Here is a 22,852-nt window from a genome sequence, read left to right as displayed (position 1 = left end):
TCCCTGAGGAGGGGGGCGATGGGGCGGTATATGTTCCTCACAGGCACAGTCCGAGGTGTGCCGGTCCAGTCCAAACCCCTTCTTTAGGAAAGGCTGCTGCATCATCTGGAGGGGGCCGGAGTCAGCCTTTGAGAATGAGGGCTCCTGATGGAGGATCCCTTAGAGGAATGGCCAAAAGGAGCCAGGGTCATCCAGTCCACCAAATGGGGCCGGAGGAAAAAGACTGGCAAAGGTGGATGCTGTGTGTTGTGGGATTGAGCCTGAGCGCTGATAGTCTCAATGTTCACTATTTTGGCTACAGACAGACAGACAAGACGGACAGACAGTCTCTCTCCCTCTCTCTCTCTCTCTCTCTCTCTCTCTCTCTCTCTCTCTCTCACCCTTACCCTTCAGCAAAGATGTGGGGAAGTATAGGGAACTTAAGAACTAATGGTGCACACTTGCCACCAAAGGGAGTTTCTTAATTTTACATGCTGGTGAGACAGTGGATAAAGCGGGATTTAGACCACACACTGCCAAGAACTGGGGCCAGTCAATGAGGGACTGTCCTGACTCCTGGCTCTGTCCTTCAGAGCTCTGGCTGCTGTTTCTTGCTGTCCTCACACTCCTTGGTGCCCTGTCCGGCCCTGACGCAGGGGCCAACAACAAAGAGACCTGCCCTGGCTTCTGAAAACGTCTTTGGCCTCTGCCTGGCCCTGTTAAGTGGCCACTAGGGGGAGCTGCTTGACTCAAAACCCCTAACTTCACTCCAAACTCTCAACTCAGACAATTAGATCCCATAACCTACAGTTGGTCCTGAAGGGTCTGGGCCCTCACCACCAAAGGCATTCCGGGTACCTTTGTCCACAGGTCTCACCTAGCTGCTGTGCTGTCGCCACCCCAAGCCCTCTGGCCAACTGGAACCTCATCCCTTCCCGTGAGAAGCAGGGCAGGGCAGATGGGCAGAAGCAGGGACAGTGTTCTGGGCAGCTAGCCACAGGCTCACCTAGCCCCTGCCCACCTCCGCACAGGCCCAGGGTCAGTCCCAGGAAGATGGCCTTGGCCTGGAGCACTTGCCTAGGGAGACAAGAGGGAGGTGGGACTCAAGCTTGATGGTGAAGGAGCACAGAGTCCTCTGCTATCCCTGCCACTCCCCATTCATTGTAGCACTTGTCTTCAAGGGGGTGACACAAACTACACATGTCCACCCTCGCAGGAGCTCGCTCCACCCTGGTTCCAGGGTGGCTGAAGAGAGTAGGGTGGGCGTGGCTACATAATTCGTCCACGACCATCTGAGTCAACAGGTGACCGACCGTGCGGACCCCTCCTTCCCACTCTGGCACCATTTGTATGCCTGGGCATATCTTTTCCCCCAACTCCTCCTCTATGGCATAGAGGTGTACAGGCTGTGCCTTAACTCAAGCAGGAGGGAACGCCAATGGCATAGCAGAAGGGAGGCTGAGTCTGGCCCAGGTTCTCCACGTGCATACAACAAGCCAAGTGGCACTCCAAGCCACTGCATCCAAGACCACATCCAAGAAACAAACATTTTAATGCAGAAAACCATGATAATCTACAAATGAATCACAGTGGAGGCCTATACCGGACCCCCTCAGGAACTGTAAGGACTGGGACGTGGACACTGAACTGACAACACCGTCAGCATCTGGACATGCCCAGGCAGCTGTGCTGGCCTCACGGCACCTAGGCCTTGCCCCCTTGCCTTCCACCATTCATTCCCCAATGGGAAGACCAGAAGTTAAGTTCAGAATAGAAGGGGGAGAGGTGGAGGATGCTGCTGGCTCTGGTACCTGCCCCATGACTCAAGGCCAGGCCTACTCCCAGGTCTCTGTCCCTCTCCTCTGCAGGGACCTAGCAGGAACACGAGGAGGGGACCTAGGGAAGGGGTGGCTGGATGGCATCTGGCTTGGAGAAGTTGGCAGCCTCAGATAAGGCAGCTGCTGGAGGAACTGTCAGGTGCAGCTGGGACCTCTCCCCCCAAGATGACAGCTGAATTGGCTTCCTGCTGGCTTGGAGCTCAGCACCTCTCACTGGGGCATACATGGCTCAGCTGGAGGCTGGCACCAGAGGTAGAAACAAGCCCTTCCCCTCCCCTGCCAGGAAGGGTCAAGGACGGACTGAGGCAGCCCAAGCTCTAGCAAGCCTGGGCTGGCTACACTGTGCTCTCACGACAGGGTGGCAGTGCAGGCCCCAGCCATCTGCAGGCACTTCCTCTCCAAGCCTGGCAGGGTGAAGAGGATCCCCCCGCAACGCTGGGGCTCGGCAGCCCCTCCAAACAGGAAAGTGAGGTCTTTGTTGGCATCCACTGTGGGGGGGCCTTCTCCAAAGATGCTCACCTTGTCCCAGTGTGCCAACTCCAAGGCAGAAGGGTACCCCGGGGAGCAATTCTGGCAGCAAGAGGGCATGGAGAAACAGGAGGCTGGTCACTTTGGCATCTCCAAGGCTGACACCTGAGGCTTCACCTTAAAGTACTGGTTGAATCGGATCACTGCATACCTGCGGAGGACAGGCAAGGAAGTGGGTGAGCGGGGAGACTGACAGCCTACTGGGGACTACCTCCAAGCTTAGACTCATCCAGGTCTGGGCAAGTCAACCGTTGTTTGTTTGCAGACAGGATCTGTCTGTAGAGTCCTCACTCATGGTCTTTGAACTCACTGTGTAGACCAGGCTGGCTCGAACTCAGAGCCAGCCAAATCTATTGATTCTTCAGAGTGGAGCAACCCTCCAGTCTGGGCTACAGTAAACAAGGTGCTTACTGTTTTTGGTTTTATTATTTTGTGGTGTTGTTATGGCCCCTGTTTTGCAGTGGGCCTCCTGAACTTTTCAAAGCTAAAACTTACTTCTCGCCACCTTCTGGTCTCCAGCCTAGTGAGTGCTCTGTTCTGTCCCTGTGCATGACTCTGTCACAAACATAAGACATCTATGTGTCTTTGTGGTTGATTTATGTCCTCAGGGGTCATCTGCATAGCACGTGACTAGATCCCCTTCTTGTCAAAGATAAGATAATGTCCTGTGACATTCATTCACCAGGTGACAACACCTGGCTTCTGCCACGGCCAGTGCTGTAAACATGGGTGTAAGCCTGCTCTTCTTCTGTTCCTCAGGACATAGACCCAGCCGGAGCAGGAAGATTGCTGGATCACACAGGCGTTCTGTTCTGCCCCCACACACCTTCTTGAGACAGGATCTCTCTACATAACCCTGGCTGTCCTGAAACCCATTCTGTAGACCAGGCTGGCCTCAAATTCGTCAGAGATCCCCCTGCCTCTGTTTTCTAACTTAAGCATGGTACCACCACTTCAGTTCTCCTCCCCCTTTTGTTCTCCTCTTCTTGTTCTCCTCCTCTCCCCACTCTTCATTTTTTCTACATAGCTGTTCTAGCTGGCCTGAAGACCAGGCTGTAGACTAGGCTGGCCTCTAGTGAACAGACATTCCTCTGCCTCTGCCTCCTGTGCGCTGAGATTAAAAGAATATGCTACTACTACCGCCAAGCCCGAGTTCCAGTTTTCAGTGTTTGAAGGAACTTTTTTCTCCAGAGTGGGGGCCAGTTTGCATTATCAGCAGAATGCAAGGGTTCCAGTATCCCCACATCCTTGCAAATGCTCTTGATTTTCTGCCTTCGCTGGTTCTATAACATATCCCCATGTGTGCCCTAGACTCTCAAGAGCCAGCACAGGGTGATTCCCATTAGCTGAGGGTAGATGGGGACAGAAGGGAGGAACTGATTCCCCACCTAGAAGAATTAAGGGGCCTCATTTAATGGGCTCCCCAGCTGCCGTGTAGGAGTTTAGATACGGTCCCTAAGCCTCTGAAGAGGTAGATGCCAGTGGTTTCCAGTAGGGTCAGATCTCTGTGCAAGACCCTTGCACACTGCAGCTCCTCTTTAACTTTTAAAGAGTGCAGGGGTGCGTATACCACAGTGTAAAGGTCAGAGGACAACTTTAGGGATTCAGTTCCCTCCTCCCACTTTTAAATGGGGTCTGGGGATCAAACTCAGGTCACCAGACTGGGCAACAAATGCCACACACAGGCTGGGCAGCCTTTCCTCTTCACACTGGTTCTCAGGCTCTGGCTAGGATGGCACCAGTGAGGTGTGGGCCCAGATGCTGGGGAGGACAGTTCAGAGCAGTGGTTCTAACCTTCCCAAGGCTGCAACCTTTGAACACAGTTTCTCAGGCTGTGGTGACCCCCCCCCCAACCATAAAGCTATTTTCATTGCTACTTCATAACTGACTGTAATTTTGCTACTGTCACCAGTTGTAATGTATTTTTGGAGACAGGTTTGCCAAGTGGGTCACAACCCACAGATTGAGAACGGCGGGTAGAGGTTTAGTGGAGGATGGGGGTGCCTTCACTAGGTTTGGTGGGACTCCCCAGGCAGCCTCTGCTGCACACTGGAGGGACTCTGACATTTCGTTTTGACTGGCTTTGGTCACGCGGCGATCAAGGCTCTCCCTTCTCACTGCCCACACCCATCGTCCCACAACTCCCCATACGCACCTGAGGAAGTCAAAGTTGATGGTGGAATACTGGTTCTGTATGAGTGCCCAGAGTGCCCAGAAGAAATGGGATGCCTGCAGACAGGCCAGAGAGGGTCAGCCATACTTGTCACAACCCTCAGCAAGAGAGACAACCACTGTGGGGGTCTTGCAGAGCTAAACACTGGCGGGTGTGGGGAGAAGTGGAGGCTGGGCCACTGGACGGCATTTGGGCATTTACCTCCTAGTAAAAGGCGAGCAGAGCCAGTTCTATCCAGATCCTAGCACCCAGGTCAGCAGAAGGTGGGGTCCCCAGCCTGCCTCCCTCCACCCCAGGCTCAAAGAGCCAGAAAACTATGATTCCCAGTTGCGTCTGGAAGTTACAACACTAACCCCCTCCCAGGCATCCCAGGCATTGGGGTGTACCCTCAGGGCTTCTCCCACCCTGGTCACACACCAACTGGTCACACAGTTGCTACAAAGGGTTCTCTCTACTTCCCATGGCTTAGAAGGGGTGAGGCATAGGTGAGCCGGCTGGAATGGGGTTATTTTTGCTTAAAAGTTGAAGTGTTCTTACGGTGTAACAAGGGACGGGGAGGGCTGGATTTGGGCTGGTGTGAACCAGGGATTTTTAAGCTCTGATGAACTGTGGAAACTGGAGCGACTGGCTTTGTCTCCCTGTGTGTTGGCAGTCCCCTAGGCACACACTGGTGGACACTTGTCTGGAGGCAAGGCTGGTGAGTTATGAGCTAGGTAATGGTTACAAGAAGCATGCATGAAATGCTAAGGTTAGCTAGCAGAGAGAACTGTCCATCCAAACAGATTTGCTGAGCGGGGGGGAACTGAGGTCTTTCTTGGAATTACTCTAGAGAGGTGTGTGTCCAGGCTGGCTGGCAAGGGCAGCAGGAACATTAAGGGGATACCTTTAATGGCTGTTTTCTGACCTTTTCTAGGTAGAGTAAAATCCCCAATTAGGGTGGCTAGTTTTATGCCAACTTAAACAAGCTAGAGTCATTTTAGAAGAGGGGATCTAAATTGAGAAAATACGATTGGCCTGTAGGCTGGTCTGTAAGGCATTTTCAAGACTGATTTGGGAGGACCCAGTCCACTGTGGGCAGTGCTACTCCCTAGGCTAGTGGTCCTGGCTGGTATGAGAGCAGGCTGAACAAGCCGTTGGGGAGCAAGCCAGTAAGCAGCGCTCCTTCTAGCTTCTACATCAGTTCTTGCTGCCAGGTTCCTACCTTGACTTCTCTAGATAATGGACTTCAAGCTGTATGGCAAAATAAACCCTTTTCCCACCCAAGTTGCTTTTGGTCATGTGTATCATCAAAGCAACAGGTGCTCTAAGAACAAATAACTCTAGGCTGTGGGTGGGAGGCTGTGGTGGTCCCAGCACTCACCAGAGCAAATTTGTTGACTTGTGCGTAAAGCCGCTCCACCTCCCTGGGGGACGCAGCTGTCCCCTTCTGTGCCTCCAGATAATAGCGTAGCCACTGTAGCTGGATCTCCCGAGCTGGATACCTGCAGTAATCAACCTCATTCACACCTAGGGAGCAGGTGAGACAGAAGTTGGTAGAAAAGCTCCTCTCACGCTTGACACCAGGAGTCTCTTCTGCTGAGCTGTGGGCTGGCCTGGAGAGGCACGGTGTGAGGATAACCTAGCTGGTGGAGGGGTTTCCTCTTCCCAGCTGGGCACCATTTGCCTAGGGCTGAGGAAGGAGTCTGGCTGAGGGGGTCAAGGGCCAGGTACTGCCCTGCATGTGGTGGGAAACCCAAGGCAGTGCCGCCATATGCCTGCCCTTCTATAAAGTGATGCTTCGCAGGAAGTCTCAGGCTTAGCACCACTTGACCTCAGCCGGCCTTTCATCTCAGGGGCCTAATTCTGTCGTCACTTTCCAGACAAGGAGTTGAACTTAGCTACCAGTGTCAAATGCCACTGCTTGCACTGGCATTTCCCAGGGAAGTATCCCCCCTCACCCCCTCCCCCATCATTGATCCCCATGACTGACAGCCCTGTTTGCACCCATCCCTGTCCTATGTGTCTTCAAGCTGCTTCCCAGGCATGTGCTCTGCACAGGGAAGGCCAAGAACAAGAAAGAAATAGTTTAGGGTGGGAGCAGAGCTGGGCCACAGTCTCCAGGGTCTCTCGGTTTCCTTCTATACCCCTTCCCCACTTGCTCCTTACACAACCTAGACACACAGAGTTCCCGAGTCCCAAGCCTGTGGGTAGTACATCCCCATGCAGATGAGAAGGCCCAGTGCGCACAGCCAGCTGGAGGTGGGGCTGGGCTGGACCTGTATCTTCCCATTGCCCGGAGTCTGCTTACTAGCTCCTAAGGGGTACAGTCTATCCATTTTGGAGAAGCTCCAGCTGAACTTTGCCCCGTGCACTGGCTAAGGACTCATGCCTCTGCAGCAGCCTCTCGGCGGCTGAGCACTGCCAGGCATATGCCCGTCAGGGCAGTCCTCCCCCTCAGCTCATCACAGCTCAGCTGAGGCCCATCCTCCTCCCTCTGATTGCCCCAGAAAGCTGGGCAAATGCCTGTTTCCCTAAGGTTCTAAAAGATGCGATCGATCAACCCGGGGTGGGTTGGGGTGGGAGCAGCCAAAGGATGGCTTCATATTGGGCAAGGCACCTCAACTTTAAGCCCTAGAGGCCAGCCACATCACCCTGACAAGCCCACGTGCCAGCCTGCAGATGGCCCTCCCACTGTGTCCAAGGCCATTGAGGCATTGGCTATGGTCCTATCAACTGTTTTTAACAAGCCCTCAAGCTGGAAAAGTTTGTCCTGTTACCCTCCATGGATGGATCCAGACTGCCATGTATTTATGGTATGGTTATCAAGTCTGGGGGAACAGGGGAGAGACTTTTTTTCTTTCTCTCTGAGATAAGGTCTCTCTCTCTATAGTCCTGGCTGTTCTGGAACTTACTATTCAGATCAGCCCGCCTCTCTCTGCCTCCTGAGTGCTTGGATTGAAGGCATACATTGCCACACACCCAGCTTTGAGTGTGTGTTAGCACAACGGTGTGACATAGGTATGACACCATCGCCATTTTACAGCCACAGAGGCTGTGGCCTTGATCCACCACTAGTAACAAAACCAGGACTGAAACTTGGGAGATCGAGTTGCAGAAACACTTCTAATGATCCACCTAGATCATTCGCTCTAGGACACCATGAAAACAGCTCTGTACGGGTTATTTGGTCACACATCCACATCCAGGGCCTTCATGGACAGTTGTACAAGGTGTACATGGCACGTGAGAATGTTAGCCAAGTTGGTGGGGGGCTGTGCTTAGCCTGAGGAAGGGGTATTTTCTTCATTTCTCCCTTCCTCCCCCCCACACCCTCTCCCTTGCTTTCTTTCTTTCCGGTGCTGGACATTGAATTCAGAGCCCTGTAAATGGCAGGCAAGTGTTCTACCTCGGAGATATATCCGTAACTATCTTTAATTTTAAGATGGGGGTCTCGGGCTGGAGAGATGGCTCAGCGGTTAAGAGCACTGACTGCTCTTCCAGAGGTCCTGAGTTCAATTCCCAGCAACCACGTGGTGGCTCACAACCATCTGTAGTGGGATCTGATGCCCTCTTCTGGTGTGTCTGAAGACAGCGACAGTGTAGTCACATATATAAAATAAATCTCTTTTAAAAAAAAAAGATGGGGGTCTCACTAAGTTGCCCAGGTTGGCCTTGAACACACACTGTAGCCCAGAAAGGCCTTAAACTGGGGTCCTCCTGCCTCAAGCCTCCCAAATAACTGAGAGTACAGGACGGTGCTCCTGAGCCCGGTTTGGAAGGGGGTCTTTTCCTAACTGACACATTTGGCTGAGTAGCCCTTAGAAAGCCCACAGTGAGTGCATGTCCCTCGTTTGTACAAAATTGCCCCCACAGGCTGGCAGAGGTCAGCTCTTGGCAGGGAGTTCCTTTCTGTGAGGTCCTTTCCTCTTCTAAAGCAGGCTGTGCCCACCTCTCATCAAGTCTAGAACCGAGTGTGGTCCTCCCCACAGGGCTGGCAGCCCATCGTAAGGAGGGCACTGAGGTCAGAGCCACACACCTCCCTACCTGCAAACTCATTGAAATGGTTGCCAATGTCGAAAGCCTGGTAGTTGTACCCTGCGTATTCATAGTCGATGAAGCGCACGTGGCCTGTGAGGGAGAGAAGAAGAAACAATGAGAACTGCGTCTCCCAGACCTCCACAGCGCACCCTCTGACTTTCCTGGATATCTGGGACAACCTGTCAGACCCCTCCCATCGGCCCACCTGCCCTCCCCATAGCTCCAGCCCCCTCCAGCTCAGCTGGGTCCTCAGGTTCCCCATCTAAAGGCACCTGGCCACAGCATAGCTAAGAATCACAGGCAAAGCAAGTATCCTCGCCCACCATGTCTGAGGGTCCCACGTCCATGGACTCAACCAACTGTAGACTGGAAACCTTCAGAATTTGATCTGAGGGACTGAGACACAGCTCTGTGAGCTACTCTAGCAGAGGATCTGAAGTTTAATCCCCAGCACTGACACGGTGGCTCACAACCAACCATGACTACGGGTCCATGGGACCCAGCATCCTCTTCTGTCAGGCACTGCATCAATGTGCTTACATGCAGGCAAAATAATCATACACATAAAATAGTAATTTTAAAACTCATATGTGGGCAGGAGAGATGGCTCTCTTCTCTTTCAGAGGTCCTGAGTTCAAATCCCAGCAACTGCATGGTGGCTCACAACCATCTGTAATGGGATCCGATGCCCTCTTCTGGTGTGTCTGAAGACAGCTACAGTGTACTTATATATAATAAATACATCTTTAAAAATTTCATATGTACTAAACATGTATAGACTTTTGCCCTTTGTCATCCCTAAGACAACATGTGTTAACACCTGTTTACCTCATTTCCTGCTGTACTGGGTACGGTAGGTAGCCAGAAGGTACCAGGGGAGCTCTATGGAGGTCGCATGCAAATATTATACTACGTGTTTATCTTCATTTGCTCTTGGGGGCTTGAGGGGCAGGGTTCCAGGTCTCACACACGGTAGTCAAAGACTCTCCCTGCCAAACTCCACTCTGCTATTATATAGGAGACTTGGGCACACATGCATGTTGGCACACTCAGGTGTCCCCCAACCCATCTGTCTCATATAATGAGGGGCACCTTTACTTCTGGGGTGGGGGCTGCATTCTTGGCAACAGTGAAAGGCAGGCAGTCTCCCCTTTCTCTTCTCTTTCCCATTCCCCGTGACTGCTCAAGGCTTGGAGAAGACATGATGTCCTCAGAAGGCCTTAAAAAGACCAGGACGCATTGCTCAGGCCTCCTGATGTTAAATAGCTTCCCGCCTAAGATTCTGTGTTCGATGTGTTTTTCTAAGTGGGACTTTCCTGTGCTTTTCCTCTTCTTTCTCACAAACTTAAGATCGACACGAGGCATACCTGTGCCCTCCATGAAAAACGAAAGCCAAAATCCATGTCTCCTGGAGGTCAGCAGACCAACCAACTGCTCGTGCCCTCTGCATGTGAGGGGCGTGAGGGGCCGTACCTTTGTCACTGTCATAGATGATATTCTTGCAGAGCAGGTCATTGTGACAGAACACCACGGGGGAATCCAACTGGGACAGGTGTTCCTTCAGCCAGGCCAGCTCCTGTTCCAACACCTCTACCTTGGGGACATCTGCAGAAAGGCTGGACAGTGGGGTGGGGGAAAGGCTGCATGTTGGAGAGGGCTGGCTCAAAAGGGAAGGCCTCAAAGTCTGGCCAAATCATTCCTTTGCGATAGAGACCTCAGACAAAAAGGCCAGCCCAGCAAAGTCCCTGCTTTTGTCACACATAAGTGTGTCCTGTCCTTCTGGTTCCCATGGTTACACTGAGGAGCAGATTAAAACCTGGTCATAAAGTGGCTGGCAGAGGATGAAAGTCACCAACTAAATGGCATCACTGCTATGTTGTGAAACGGGCAGGGTGAGGAAGGGGGACCCAGGAGAAGGTAGGAGAGGCGACAGCAAATATCAAGAGGCCACGGGGGCTCCAAGAGGATCAATGGTGAGAAGGGGAACAGAAGTGCCCCGGGGTGCTGGAAACTCCCTAAGAGAGGTTGTGCTCCTGCGAGATGAGATTCCTCAATAACAGAACCCCAGGATGGGCTGGAGAAATGGCAGAAGGTACCCTGGTGTGACCCCTCACACCCTAACATGTGACAGTGTCATAGACTGTGGTCTAATCAGTCATCTACACTGTCAGAGAAGCAACAGCACCCCCAACACACCTAGTAGGACAGACCTGTCTTGCCACTCCCAGTAACTAATTCTTGCCACCTTGTGTCCCTGGCTCCCGCTAGACCAGCTTAAAAGCTGAGCAAAAATGCATGAGGCTACATCTACCCACCCCCACGTCACACCGAAGTAGCCCTGTCTGCCTAGCATGCTGGGGAATGACATGCTAGGTCAATCAATGCGGGTGTTCGGTGAGGACACACTGTACTCAGAGGCTCTGGACTTCGGCCTTCTGGACACACAGCTCTGTGTACACTGAAAAAGCCAAACAGCGTAGTCTTTCCAAAGTCAAAACTATCCATGGGAGAGGGGTGCTGGCCTGCTCTCCACTCCTGTTTCTCTGCCTGAGGTAGCAGGGGAAGAGAATAAGATGGGCCCTGATTCATCTCCCCACCAGACAGACTAAGATGTCCCTTTGTCCCCCGTAGAAAAGGGCAGCCAAAGCCAGAGGCACCGCTGGGAAACAAAGGCTCCAGAGAGAAAAGAGGCATCGTCCCAGATGCCACACAGCTTGGGCACACCCAGACCCAACACCTCGCTCATCTGGGTTTCCACCCGCCGCCCAGGGCTGTGTACTCTGATCTGTTCCCTCTGTGTCTGAGAACACAGCCAAAGACAGAGGGGAAGGCCTCCATCCTCAGTAGCCTCCCTGAACAGCTACTCTAAGACTCACTTCGTACTCTGGGGCTATCTCAAGATAAGGGCTGAGGAGACTTCCTTTGGCTTGCCCAGGTCTCAGTCTGAAAATCATGCTGCGACATCCGGATGCCTGCTCCCAGTCTCTGGCCTCAGTCTGACCCTAGCTTTGCCACACCAAGGCCACTGTGACATTTCCTATGAGAACAATCCAGGCCTATCTCCAGGGGCCCCTTTGACCGCAGTGTCCCTCCCTGAACATGTGGCCCTCTGCCAGTTTTGCTGCCTAAGCATCACCAGACTCCTCCACCTCTGATGGCAGCGTGGTGGCCATCTCTGCCATCCAGAAACAGCAGAAGGGATGAGGGGCTGGGATCTCTGAAAGGCCTGGGACTCCTGCCTGGGGAGAGACTGCTGCTTGCTTGGCCACTTCCAACCAGTTCCCAGTGGAGGAACAAAAGTTTGCTCTCCCCTCAGAGACCAATTCTCTACTGCTTCAGTCTCCTGGCTTTCTGCCTTCGACCTCTAATGGGCCCATTGATCAGTAGCCCCCCCACCCCCACATTGTGTCCCTAGAGCCAAACAGCCACTACTGCCACCAAGTCATTTTCTGCACTCTCTGACATAGTCTATCCTCCATTCGCACCCACCTGTCAAGCTATCCCAAACAGTGTTATCCATATGTGTTACATACTTCGAGGGGACCGCTCAAATGCTGTCCTGGGTCCAATAAGAGCCCTCCCCAACCTGGACTGGCAAAGTGCATTCAGCAAGCCCTATATGAAGGATCTGGTTCTCCTAGCTTGGCTCTCATGATCCTAGAACCTGCCTCCAGCTTATCTCCCGAGCTCAATTACACAACCAGCCCCTTCACCAGAAGTGTCCTTATGCCCAGAAGGTCCTTTCCTAAACCATAGTTCTAGGTCCCATACCTTCCTAATAGTAGTAATAGCATGGGGCACCCTATGTAATCCTAGCATTTGGGAGACCGGGACAGTAGGATCAAGACAGGTTAGCCTGGGCTACGTGAATTTGAGGCCAGTGTGGGCTACATCCTGAGACTCTGTCTCAAACAAACAAAAACCAAACACACATTCCTGTTTCCTGACACTTGTTCCCTTCTGTCCTGGCTCCTTAGCCTGGTACCCAAGCCCCCTTCCCTTGAGTTCCTATTCCCTACTTGAACAGCCTCCTGAACACCAGTTCTAGCCACATTCACCTACTCGGCAGCCTTGGGGAGACCTCAGCCCCTCTCATCTTGCCCTGCCAACTCTGCCACGATGACTTTTGCTGCTGCTTATGCCTTACCCACCCTGCCTTCTTTTGTGCCGAGTACAGGCATGTTCTGTTTACACAGCCGGCTTCTAAACTCCTCATGGGCAGGGCCTGTGTCACAATCACCTTCAATTTTCTAGCATTTTAATCCCAGTCAATCAATGTTTGTGAAATGAAGGACCGAGTAAGTTGGGGCCTGATGACTAAATGAATAGGTAATGCCTGGAGCCCAAGATGACTCATCTAGGTTTCATAGCTGTTGGGCACTGACCTGCGGGGGACAGGCAGAGCACTACTAAAGACCAGGGGATAATCCCTTAGACAGGCTTGAAGAGGTTAAATCTCCATTTCCCAGAAGCCAAAGGCAGAGCAAGAACAAAAGGTGTTGGCCAGCTCTTCATGAAGGACCTCGAACTTCCTGACAAGGTTAGTCACCAAAGCCTCACAGGGACAGCAGTGAAGGGAAGCTACAGGGACGAAGCATGTGTGAGTACCAGGCCCACACCTAGTGACCAGCAAGTCCCATCTCCATCTGTCAGATAACGGTGCTGGCTGGAGGGACATACTACACTCCGGTCCCATGGAAGGACCCATGGAAGTCCTTGTCCCAAGATGTGAGGGCAGGCTAGTGCCATCCTGGGCACCCACAGAACAATCCTTGGGTGTATAAAGTCATGGGTGTGTGTAAGAGACACAAAATGGGGTCAGAGTTAATGATGGCTGTCTCAGAGGAGGGAGTGAGAGTGCTTCTTCTCAGACCTCCCTCTTACCATCCCACTACTGTGACACTTCAGTAGAAGTGGCGTTCGAATTAATTGTGTATTTCAAAAACTGCTAGGAGAGGACTTTGAGTGTCCAGCACAGATAAGTGGCAACAATCTGAAGTGAAGACACGTGACACCCTGATATTATCACTGCATGCTGTACAATTATCTGTCAACCAAGGACATCCAAATACATTTTAAAAGGCGATGTTTGCTGGGTATGATAACACACATCTTTAATCCCAGCTCTTGGGAGACAGAGGCAGGCAGATCTCTGTGAGTTCAATGCCAGCTTGGTCTACATAGTGAGTTCCAGGCCAGAGGGGGCTACACTAATTTGAAAAGCCGGGGAGGGGGGGTTGGGAGGTTTGGGAAACTCCTGTCCCTGGAAAGGGTACTTCAAGAAGCAGTGGGTGTGATTAAGGACACACTAGGGAGCATGATTCCCAAAGCTACACAGGCACAAGAGGAGAACAGGCAATCAGGAGACCTTGGCATCCCAAAGGCTTGCTGTTTTCTCTTAGGACCCCACTGAACTCAGGACCTCAGGTTCCCAGAGGCTCCACCGGCCCATGGTTCCAAAGACAGAAGCCTTCTTCCGAAGAGCTAAGTCCTGACACGGAAGCCTAAGGCCTCACAGTGACAGCAGAGCTTTCTGTAGCAACACTAGTGTCTTCTAAGGAAGAAAGGGGGAGTTGTTCTAATCCTACTGCCTGACAGTCAGAAAACTCAAAGAGAAATAGGTGCTAGTATGCAAAACTGCTGGTCCCTGTGGCCGAAATGCAGTCAATGGCCTCCCTCTGCTGGCACTGTGACTCAAGGATTCAAGGTGCTCAGGAGAAACTCCCCCTCCCTGGCAACTGCAACCCTGAACTTCTTCTAAGAGTGGGCGGGGCCAAGAGTAGAGGCGGGGCCAAGAGTAGAGGGCGGGGCAGAGACACTGGCAGCCTCTCAGATCTCTGTACCTGGGACTGATCTCATCCTTGACCAGCGTGAAATAGCGGTGCATCTTATGCCAGAGAGTGGGCTTAGGCAGACTGCCATTGGCGTGGATGGTGTGAATCTTTGCCATTTCTAGGGCGATTAACCTACAACAGAAATGAGAGGAACAGAGTGTCAGCACTGGGCTTCTCCTCCTGCTCAGCTCCCCCATGACCAGAAAAGATCTGGAAGGTTCTTCTAGATACTAGCCAGAAGGCCACATGTGGGGTCATTACAGGTTCCACGAGCCTTTGGTCTCCCAAAGACGGTTTCCGCAGAAGGCGGGAAATGCAGTAAGACTGATAGCCATTGCTGCTTTTCTAGTCCCAGAGCTGGGCCAGAGAAAAACAGAGCACCATTTGCCTCAGGCCAGTGGTGTGGCTCTTCTCAGCCTTCCCGTAGCAGCCCCTGAGAACACAGCATATGGACTGAGCCAGGCATAAAGGCAGGAGCCTTCCTCCCCAACCCCTGGACTTCACCCCCTCCTCCTAGGTCCCTTTCCATGAAGAGTTCAGTGGGTGTTGATGCTAGGGAAAGAGGAAAAGCCTCTTATCAGTCTGGCCAAGGTGAGGAGGCTGGCCCAGGGGCAGCCCCTGCTGACACCACTGGGAGTTGATGCTGGTGGGCGGACACCAAGGACACAAAACAAATCAGCCTTCTATTTTCCAGTTCTCCCACAGACATTATCCAAGTTCCTGGAGGAGAATGAGTGGTTGTCCTGGAGGAGGAGTGGGTAGCAGGGAGGTCTGCAGGGAGTAAGCAGAATGAGTAGAGGGCTGGCTACTGAGGGGGGAAGGACCTTGATAAGAACCTAGCGCCAAGGCCAGTGCCGAGGTCAGCGCGGAGGGTGGGGTTCCAGCTGGGCTCTGCCGGCCCTCCCTTCTGCCTGCCAAACCTCCAACATTCAAGTTTCTGAGCTTTCCCTGCCTCTGCCTGTTGCTGGAATAATAACCCCGGGAAGGACAACAAAGACGCTGCTTGTTTGAAACCTTGTTACAGAGCTGTCCTGAGCACACTCCTCCCCTTGCCAGGCCTGGGAAGGGACCAGCCGACACTAGACACTATCAGGATAGCAGCAAGCTCAGGCTCCTCCCCCAAGCCTCCCGCTTGCTCGAGGGTGGAGGGCGGTCCGAGGCTGAGTAGGTCCATGGAGGTCAGAGGTCTTGGGGGAGGTGAGAGCCCACTAAAGGTCTGGGGAAAAGCAGACACAGACCTGAGGCGCCGCCCTAGTCTTCCTTCCCTGGGAAGGTTCTGAACTGAGCTGCTTCTTGAATGTCAATAGAGCTGTGGTGTGAATTGCAACAGAAGTAACTTCAGTACTCAGCACTTTCAAGCTGCAGAGCTTCAGCAGACCCGGCTGGGATGGGCTCAAGGGTTCCTGCAAATTCCCCTGTCACCATGACAGGATGGGAACAGCTCCATCCTGGGAAAGTCACCAAGGAAAGGCCTACCTCCCACACTCACCCCAATTTCTGGCTCTCCCTCAGACACCAACTTCTTATGACACCTAAATCCCCCTTCAAGTTTCTTGACAGTGGTAATTGTTTCCAGAAAGGGGGTGAGCGAGGGCATGGGCTTCAGAGAGGCTGAGAGAGACTAGGAGTGGTGGGGACCTGCCAATATTTGAGCTTATTTACACAAGACTAAGGGAGGAGCAGTGGGGGTTGGAGGGGCGGGGAAGCAGGGCAGGGTCCCCTGGACTCTGCTTTGACCTTACTTCTCCAGGTTGGGTGCGCTCAGATTGAACTCCAATGACCCCTGCATAGGTGGGCACACCCTTCACCCCCTCTACCCAACACACAGTTGTAACACAGAACTCAAATACATTGCTCTGAGGTCCCAGCAGTCTTCAAGGCAGCACTGAAGGCTGGAGGGCCAGCCACGTATGCAAAGAGAGTCAAATGGACTTAACTTGGGTTTACTGGTGGTCATGTAAGGAGCACAGAAGAGGCCAGACTTACCCTTAGATGGGCAATACTGCCCTCAGTATGGAAGAAAAAGTCTCCTGCCTCTTGGGTTGGACACAGCATATGTCAAGCAAAGCCCCTAGGCAGAGCCTGCACTGCTGTCCCCAGCATCAGGAATAAACCTCAGGCCTCACTATGATGATCTTGTGGCCTTTACCCACATGAGTCTGGGAGGAAGAGGAAGATACTGCTTGACCCTTGCCCTACTTCAGTCAGAGCAGAGAGTGTGGTATACTCTCTGCTCTAGAATAGTAGCCACAGGGCTTGAAGGTTAAATGCAGTCCCTAGGTCCTACACATCCTGAGCTTTCCTGGGACTAGGACCTAGTCCTTGTGGGCCTTCTTCATGGAGACCTTCACAGTACACTGCCAAACCTGGGTCTTATTGTCAAGGGCCCAATAGGGCCCTGAGCTATAGGGAGGAGAGGCTATTCCTGCTAAAGTTGACTTAGTTCATCCTGCGTAGGCTCGTTTGTCTGCATACTTGTCTGTGCTTGCAGAAGATGGGAGGGAAGCTGGTCAAGGTGGCGCACAACTTTAATCCCAGCATTTGGGAGACAGAGGCAGGTGGGTCTCTTAAAGATGGGAGCTAGCCTGGTCTACACATCGAATTCCAGGACAGTTATTGCTACATTGGATGACTCTGGCTCCAATAAAAATAAAATGAATAGAAAAGACAGGCGGGGGTAGAAACCCTGTGCGCTTTCAGAATTTGGCTCAGATCTCATTCCCAGGGCTTCTGAACGTTTCCACGTCAGACATGGAATGGACAGAGGTTTGAGAAATGGGGGATGGGTTGGGAATGGTAGCCTCTGAGTGGAGCATAGTAACAAACATTTCCATGCAATAGCAGGCCCTAGGACTCCTCATTCATTCACTGAAAAAGCCAGCCAAGAGCATCAAAACCACAGCCTCAGAGAAAATGATGTATAATGCCCTGTGCCCTCCTCACCTGAAGAGCTGGGGCTCTCGGATATGCTCTGGTCCCAGGGCCACACCCTGCATGTACTCGTAGCATAGCCCGTTCTGAAAGGTACAGTAGAGTTTGGGGGCGCAGCCGTGCGCTCGCAGCAGTTGGAAGTTTCTGATCTCATTCTCCCGGTCCACCAGCAACTCTGTCCACTCCCCGTACACCCGGACCAGCACGCAGTCCCGCATGTCTTCCTCCACATAGCAGGCCAATAGCTTGTTGGTGATGCCATCTTTGAAACGCTAGCATGGGGAGAGGGCAGACATGGGTGGGAGGGTGTGGTATGATCCTCCGCTCTCTTCCCAGGGCTTCAGTCAAAAGCAGAATGTGTTCATTTGAATGCTGAACACAACCCCACGCTGACCAGAACTACACTGTGCCTTAGAGTAAAGGAAAACTCAAGGTGGCGGGTGGCGGGGAGCAGCCACATTGAGCCCAGGCACACTCACTCAGCCTACGTGTGCCTCCAAGGCATGGTATTCGGCAGAGTGGACGTGTCCACGTTCACGCTAGGCAGTGGGTAAAGGCCCTCCCTCCTTTCTCCATCCTGGCCCTGAAAGAACCCACTGCAGGAAAGAATGTAGCCAAGGAGAGCTGGAAGTTGCCCAGACAGACGCCCTGACCAGCTAGTTGCCTCTCACCAAGACAGTAAGGGCTCTCAGAGCTGTATCTCCTGCTCTATCCAGTGGCAGAGAGACAAGGAGGGTACTGAAGTTGGCAATCGTCCCAGGGCTTTGGTGGCCAGAGATCCTTGAATCTCTGAATTCCACACCAGGAGAAACAGGAGACAGCAGGAGTGGAAACACAGACTCTGATAAGGAGGGAGTAACCATAAACTAAAGTTTTACAGGCACCATGGGGCAAAGCTGGATGGGACTTCAGAGGCCACCTGAACCCATTCTGGGTGAGAAAACAGGCCCGGATTAGCATATATTACACTAGCGCTGGATTTAATCTCATGTTGGCTCCTTCACTGCCTTGCTCCTGACCAGGTCTTCTGAAAATGCTACACCATCCTCAAAGCTGCCCCTTCCCTACCCAGAAGGCCTGTGACATGGAGCTCAACCCCTTTGTAGGCTGCCCAGGGTGTAGGGCTTGGTAGGTTTTTAAGGGAATTAGGACAGCCAGGGAGTGAGCTAGGGGCCACGGTGGGCGTCTCTGTCCACAGATGTGTGTGGGAGAAAATATCCAGCTGAGGAGGAAAGAAAATGGGGTGGGAGCGAAAGGGGCGTTGCTCAGAGCCAGCCGTGGCTATGTGAAGGTCTCAGTGCTTATCTGGAATTCCAAATTTCACAGGGCTGACTCCTGGAGCCACAGGGAATGAGTGCTCAGACCCCTGAGACTTGGATCTTCACGTTAGGGTGAAGGAACAGCACGAGTGTAGGGGGAGGTTTCCTTAAAAGTTCGTGCCTCCTCCGGTTTCAGAGTGGCTGGGCAGCACTTCTGAGCAACTAGGGGACAAGCACGCAGCGACAGGGGGTGGGGCTGCACGCTCAGCAAACTGACAGTGGGCAGGTGGACCTCCGGTGGCGTGCTTGGGAACCTCAGGAGCAGACGAATGGGGAGGGTCCAGGAAAGCGTGAGCCCAGCTTTACATAGGGATCAAAGAGAAATGGAGAGCTAACACAGAGACAAACCACTGTCCAAAATCTCTCCTGCGCAACAGACGCACAATCCTGGAACCCGCACTTGGAAGGATGCACTGTCGGGCGTCCACGCAGCCCCTCTGCAGCCCAGGCAGCGCCCCATCCCCGGCCTCGCGCCCTCTCGGCTACCTTGGTCCGAACTTGTTCGGGCTTCCAGTGCGGCCGCAGCTCCCGGATAAGGCGCAGAGCACCGGGGAGGATGTCGTCCTGGTCCACTGCGATGGCGAAGCACGGGACGGCGGCCCTCGGGGGGCCTGGAGGCTCCCAGCAACTGGCGCTGGCCACCGCCTTCTCCTCCATGCTCCATGAGCACTGCGGGCAAGCCTCCTGCCTCCGCAGGTAAAAGGGCGAGCACGGCACTGGAGCTGAAGGGGGCACAGCCATCCCCAGCAGCCCCACCCCCTCGGAGCCGCCGCGCCCGCGTTAGCCCCTACGGGGGGGCCCTGAGAGGGAGTGGGAGTGGTCGAGGAGGGGCCAGGGGAAGTCCATGACTCATGAGCGAGCTGCCTGTTCCGATCTCCGGCGCGCAGCCGGGCAGCACAGCTGGCCCGGGATCGCCAAGGTCCGCCGCGACAGTGACATCATGGGCCGCAGTAACGCCCCTTGCCCGCCCCGCCCCCGCCTCCGGGCGAGTGCAGCCCGCCATCTCGGGCGGCTGGGTCCAAGGCTACCTGGAGCTCTGGGTGGGGGTGATGCCCCGCCTTAATGACGCAAAGGGCGGAGCCTCTCGGGCCCCGCCCCAGATTCCTGCTCCGGCATCCTAGTGCTGGTCAACCAGTTTCCCATTGGAGCCCACGGCCCTTTGCCTGCTCTTCCCCGTAGTCTACGCTAAGGGGTTGAGTCTAAGGCGGGAAGAGCTTGTCTTTGTCCCAACCTCATCCTGGAATGTGGAGATCGGATGCTCTTATGGTGTGAGCTTTGGCTTGCCATTAAATTTCTGGACTCTTGGGAAAGGTTGGACTGCATTTCTAAGGTCTTCCAGGCATCATTCAGCACCACACACACATGGTGGTGGTGTCCCATAGGCAAATTGGACGCTGATTGAACATTCCCAGGTACTTTATGAGCACACGAGCTCATCGTAAGCCAGGACTTTGAGCAAGAGTGAGTTTGGCTCACTAAATAATCCTTAAGTCTTCCTCCCTGTCCTGTGAGGCTGACTGGGCACTGAGAGTCAATCACACAGGTGCCTGGAACCCAGCGCTTTGTTGAGCAAAGAGATGATCAAAGGCCGTGGTACAACCTAGGGACCTAAGTGCATGTAGAGTGACACAGATCCTAGGGAAAGGGATAAGTGCCCTAGCAGACTTACAGCGCAGAGAAGACCGGTGGAAAAGAAGCCCTGCCAGTTTTGGAAAGCCCCTCCCTTAGCCATATGTCCCCCTGGTCACCTCCAGAGCAAAACCAGTTAGCTGCCAGCCCTCTAGCATAGAGAGAGAAACTTAGGCTTGCCTCAGGGACGTCATTTCTCACCACCTCACACTGCCCCACTTGAAAAATGCCTACAAAACGGACGTGTTTCCGTGTCCCCAAGTTGTCCTTCTGACCTATTCAGGAACCTCTCCACCACAAGGCCTTTTGGTTCTTGCTTCTCAGCACACAGGTCTATGCTGGTGCCTCTTATGGGGGGCCACTAGCCCCGAGTGGCTACTCAGCCCTTGAAATGTCGTCAGTGTGACATTTTGTGTAACTTTAATCTTAGTAAGCACACAAGCAACCGTATGCAGCCACAGTATTGGACATTGTAGCAGATGATCAGGTAGGGAACACCTACTTAAGGTCATGAAGTCCCAGGATGCCAGAACTGGAAAGAACATTGCCTCTAGCTCTTCCTTTTGCAATAGGCAAAGCAAACCTTGCGGCACAAGGGAACATAATCCATGAGAGTCTCCACTATATGCCAGCACCCTGCAAGCAGCTCCTGCTATACAAATATCACCTCAGAGAAGCCCTGGGTCCTTAACCTCGGGAGAGCGAAATCCTTCAGGGCTTGGTTGGGACACTCAGTACCTTTATTTTTTTATTTTATCATTTTATTTTATTTTTTGGTCAAAAGAGGGATGAGGACCCACATGTAGATGCTGCTTTCTCATCCCCTAAGTTACACACTTTTCATGGGCAGCCTGAAGGGTGAGTGGGAAAAGAGCCCTCCACTTAAGCTCCACCAGCCCATTGTGGGTTGTGCCGTCCCTGGGCTGGTAGTCCTGGGTTCGATAAGAAAGCAGGCTGAACAAAGCCTGTGGAGCTCATTCCTGGAGGTGGAAGACTGCCCGTGTGTGCACCTGACCCCAAGCAAGGTGTTTGGAGCTCTGTCCCTGTGCCAGCACCACTCACATGGGATTGAGGTGAGAGCTCGCCCTCCTTCCCACCCCCACCCCCAACCCCACCCAGGAGCTGAGTCATCTGGGCTGGATTCTAGGATAGCTTTTCAGGATTCTTCCCTGCTCGATTCTTCACCCAGTTATCTTGGGCAAATTAGCCTTTCTATCTCTATGTGTTTTTCACGTGTGACGTAGGAGCATTGGATGTCTGACATTCCGTGTTCTTGCACAGTGACGACTTAGATTGCCTCTGTAAATGGTCACATGGGGCAGGGGCACATAGAGAGTGCAGAGGAGCGTGCCGACAGAAGTTTTCCAGGGAATTCTACATAGGGTTGGATTGTTCAGCAACACGGAGCCTGGGGGATGAAACACCATGACCCACTTGGCGAGGAAAGGGTCTGTTTGGCCTACACTTCCACATCACAGGTCATCAGCAAAGGAAGTCAAGACAGGAACTCAACAGCAGGGCAGGAACCTGGAGGCAGGAACTGTAGAGACCATGGAGGAGTGTTGCCTCCTGGCTTGCTCTTTTTGGCCCACAATGGGCTGGACCCTTACCCATGATTCACTAATTCTACAGCCCATCTTCTGGAGGCATGGGGCACACAGAGAGTGCAGAGGAGCACCCTTCTTAATTGAGGTGCCTTCCTCTCAGATGACTTTAGCTTGTGTCAAATTGACATTAAACTACTCGTTAACACTCTACTGCCATAGCCCTAAGGCCTAGAGGGACACGGGGCCTATCTCTTAGTAAACTTTCCAGCCAAAATTGTATGAAAAATTTCTATGTGAATCTGGTGGACAGTAGACAGAAGCCATCAACCTTACACACAAAAACATCAGTGTATGTGTGTGTGTGTGGGAATCTACTTTGTCACATTCTCCCTCTGTCCATCTTTCTGTCTCTTTCTCTTTATGTCTCTATGTCTCTGCCTGTGTGTTTTTCCGTGCCTCTGTCTTTGTTTCTCTGTTTCTGTCTTTCTCTGTCTCTGTCTCTGTGTGTGTGTAGCCCCCCGTGTGTGTGTGTGTATATATAGCCCCCTCCCTCTCTCTCTGTCTCTGTCTCTCTGTCTCTCTCTGTCTGTCTCTCTGTCTCTCTGTCTTTCTGTCTCTCTGTCTCCCTCCCTCTCTCTCTCTCTCTCTCTCTGTATGTGTGTATAGCCCCCTCCCTCTCTCTGTCTCTGTCTCTCTCTGTCTCTGTCTCTCTCTTTCTCTCTCTGTGTGTGTATGTGTGTGTATAGCCCCCTCCCTCTGTCTCTGTCTCTGTCTCTGTCTCTCTCTGTCTCTGTCTCTCTCTCTCTCTGTGTCTGTGTGTGTATAGCCTCCTCCCTCTCTCTGTCTCTGTCTCTCTCTGTCTCTCTGTCTCTCTCTCTCTCTCTGTCTCTCTCTGTGTATGTGTGTATAGCCCCTCCCTCTCTCTCTGTCTCTCTCTCTGTCTCTCTGTCTCTGAGTGAGTGTGTGTGTGTGTGCGCGCGCGCGTGTGTGTTAACCAAAGGACAACCTTAATTGTATCAAACTCCAGGGATTTGTTTTTGTCTGTACCTACCTGTCT

The 22,852-nt window shown here is 52.9% G+C and overlaps 1 protein-coding gene across 2 annotated transcripts; it reads right to left on the bottom strand.

Annotated features, from left to right (window-relative positions):
- Positions 1–1,512: 1,512 nt before the first annotated feature.
- Positions 1,513–19,649, bottom strand: Etnk2 (ethanolamine kinase 2). Of its 2 annotated transcripts, NM_001419594.1 has the most exons (8): positions 19,106–19,553; positions 17,313–17,572; positions 14,379–14,501; positions 10,009–10,151; positions 8,542–8,625; positions 5,879–6,024; positions 4,501–4,574; positions 1,513–2,496 (listed from the first exon to the last, which is right to left on the bottom strand). In NM_001419594.1, exons 1-8 carry the CDS (start codon positions 19,358–19,360, stop codon positions 2,424–2,426), a joined length of 1,158 nt encoding a protein of 385 aa, NP_001406523.1. In that variant the 5' UTR covers positions 19,361–19,553; the 3' UTR covers positions 1,513–2,423. The 2 variants fall into 2 exon arrangements, with proteins under 2 accessions (NP_001406523.1, XP_063128534.1); XM_063272464.1 differs by having other exon boundaries at positions 1,513–4,574; positions 19,106–19,649.
- Between the last annotated feature and the right edge of the window lie 3,203 nt (positions 19,650–22,852).

This window comes from Rattus norvegicus, chromosome 13 (assembly GCF_036323735.1).
Source record: "Rattus norvegicus strain BN/NHsdMcwi chromosome 13, GRCr8, whole genome shotgun sequence".
Classification (NCBI taxonomy): Eukaryota; Metazoa; Chordata; class Mammalia; order Rodentia; family Muridae; genus Rattus; species Rattus norvegicus.
This window is presented reverse-complemented; position numbering and strand designations above follow the sequence as displayed.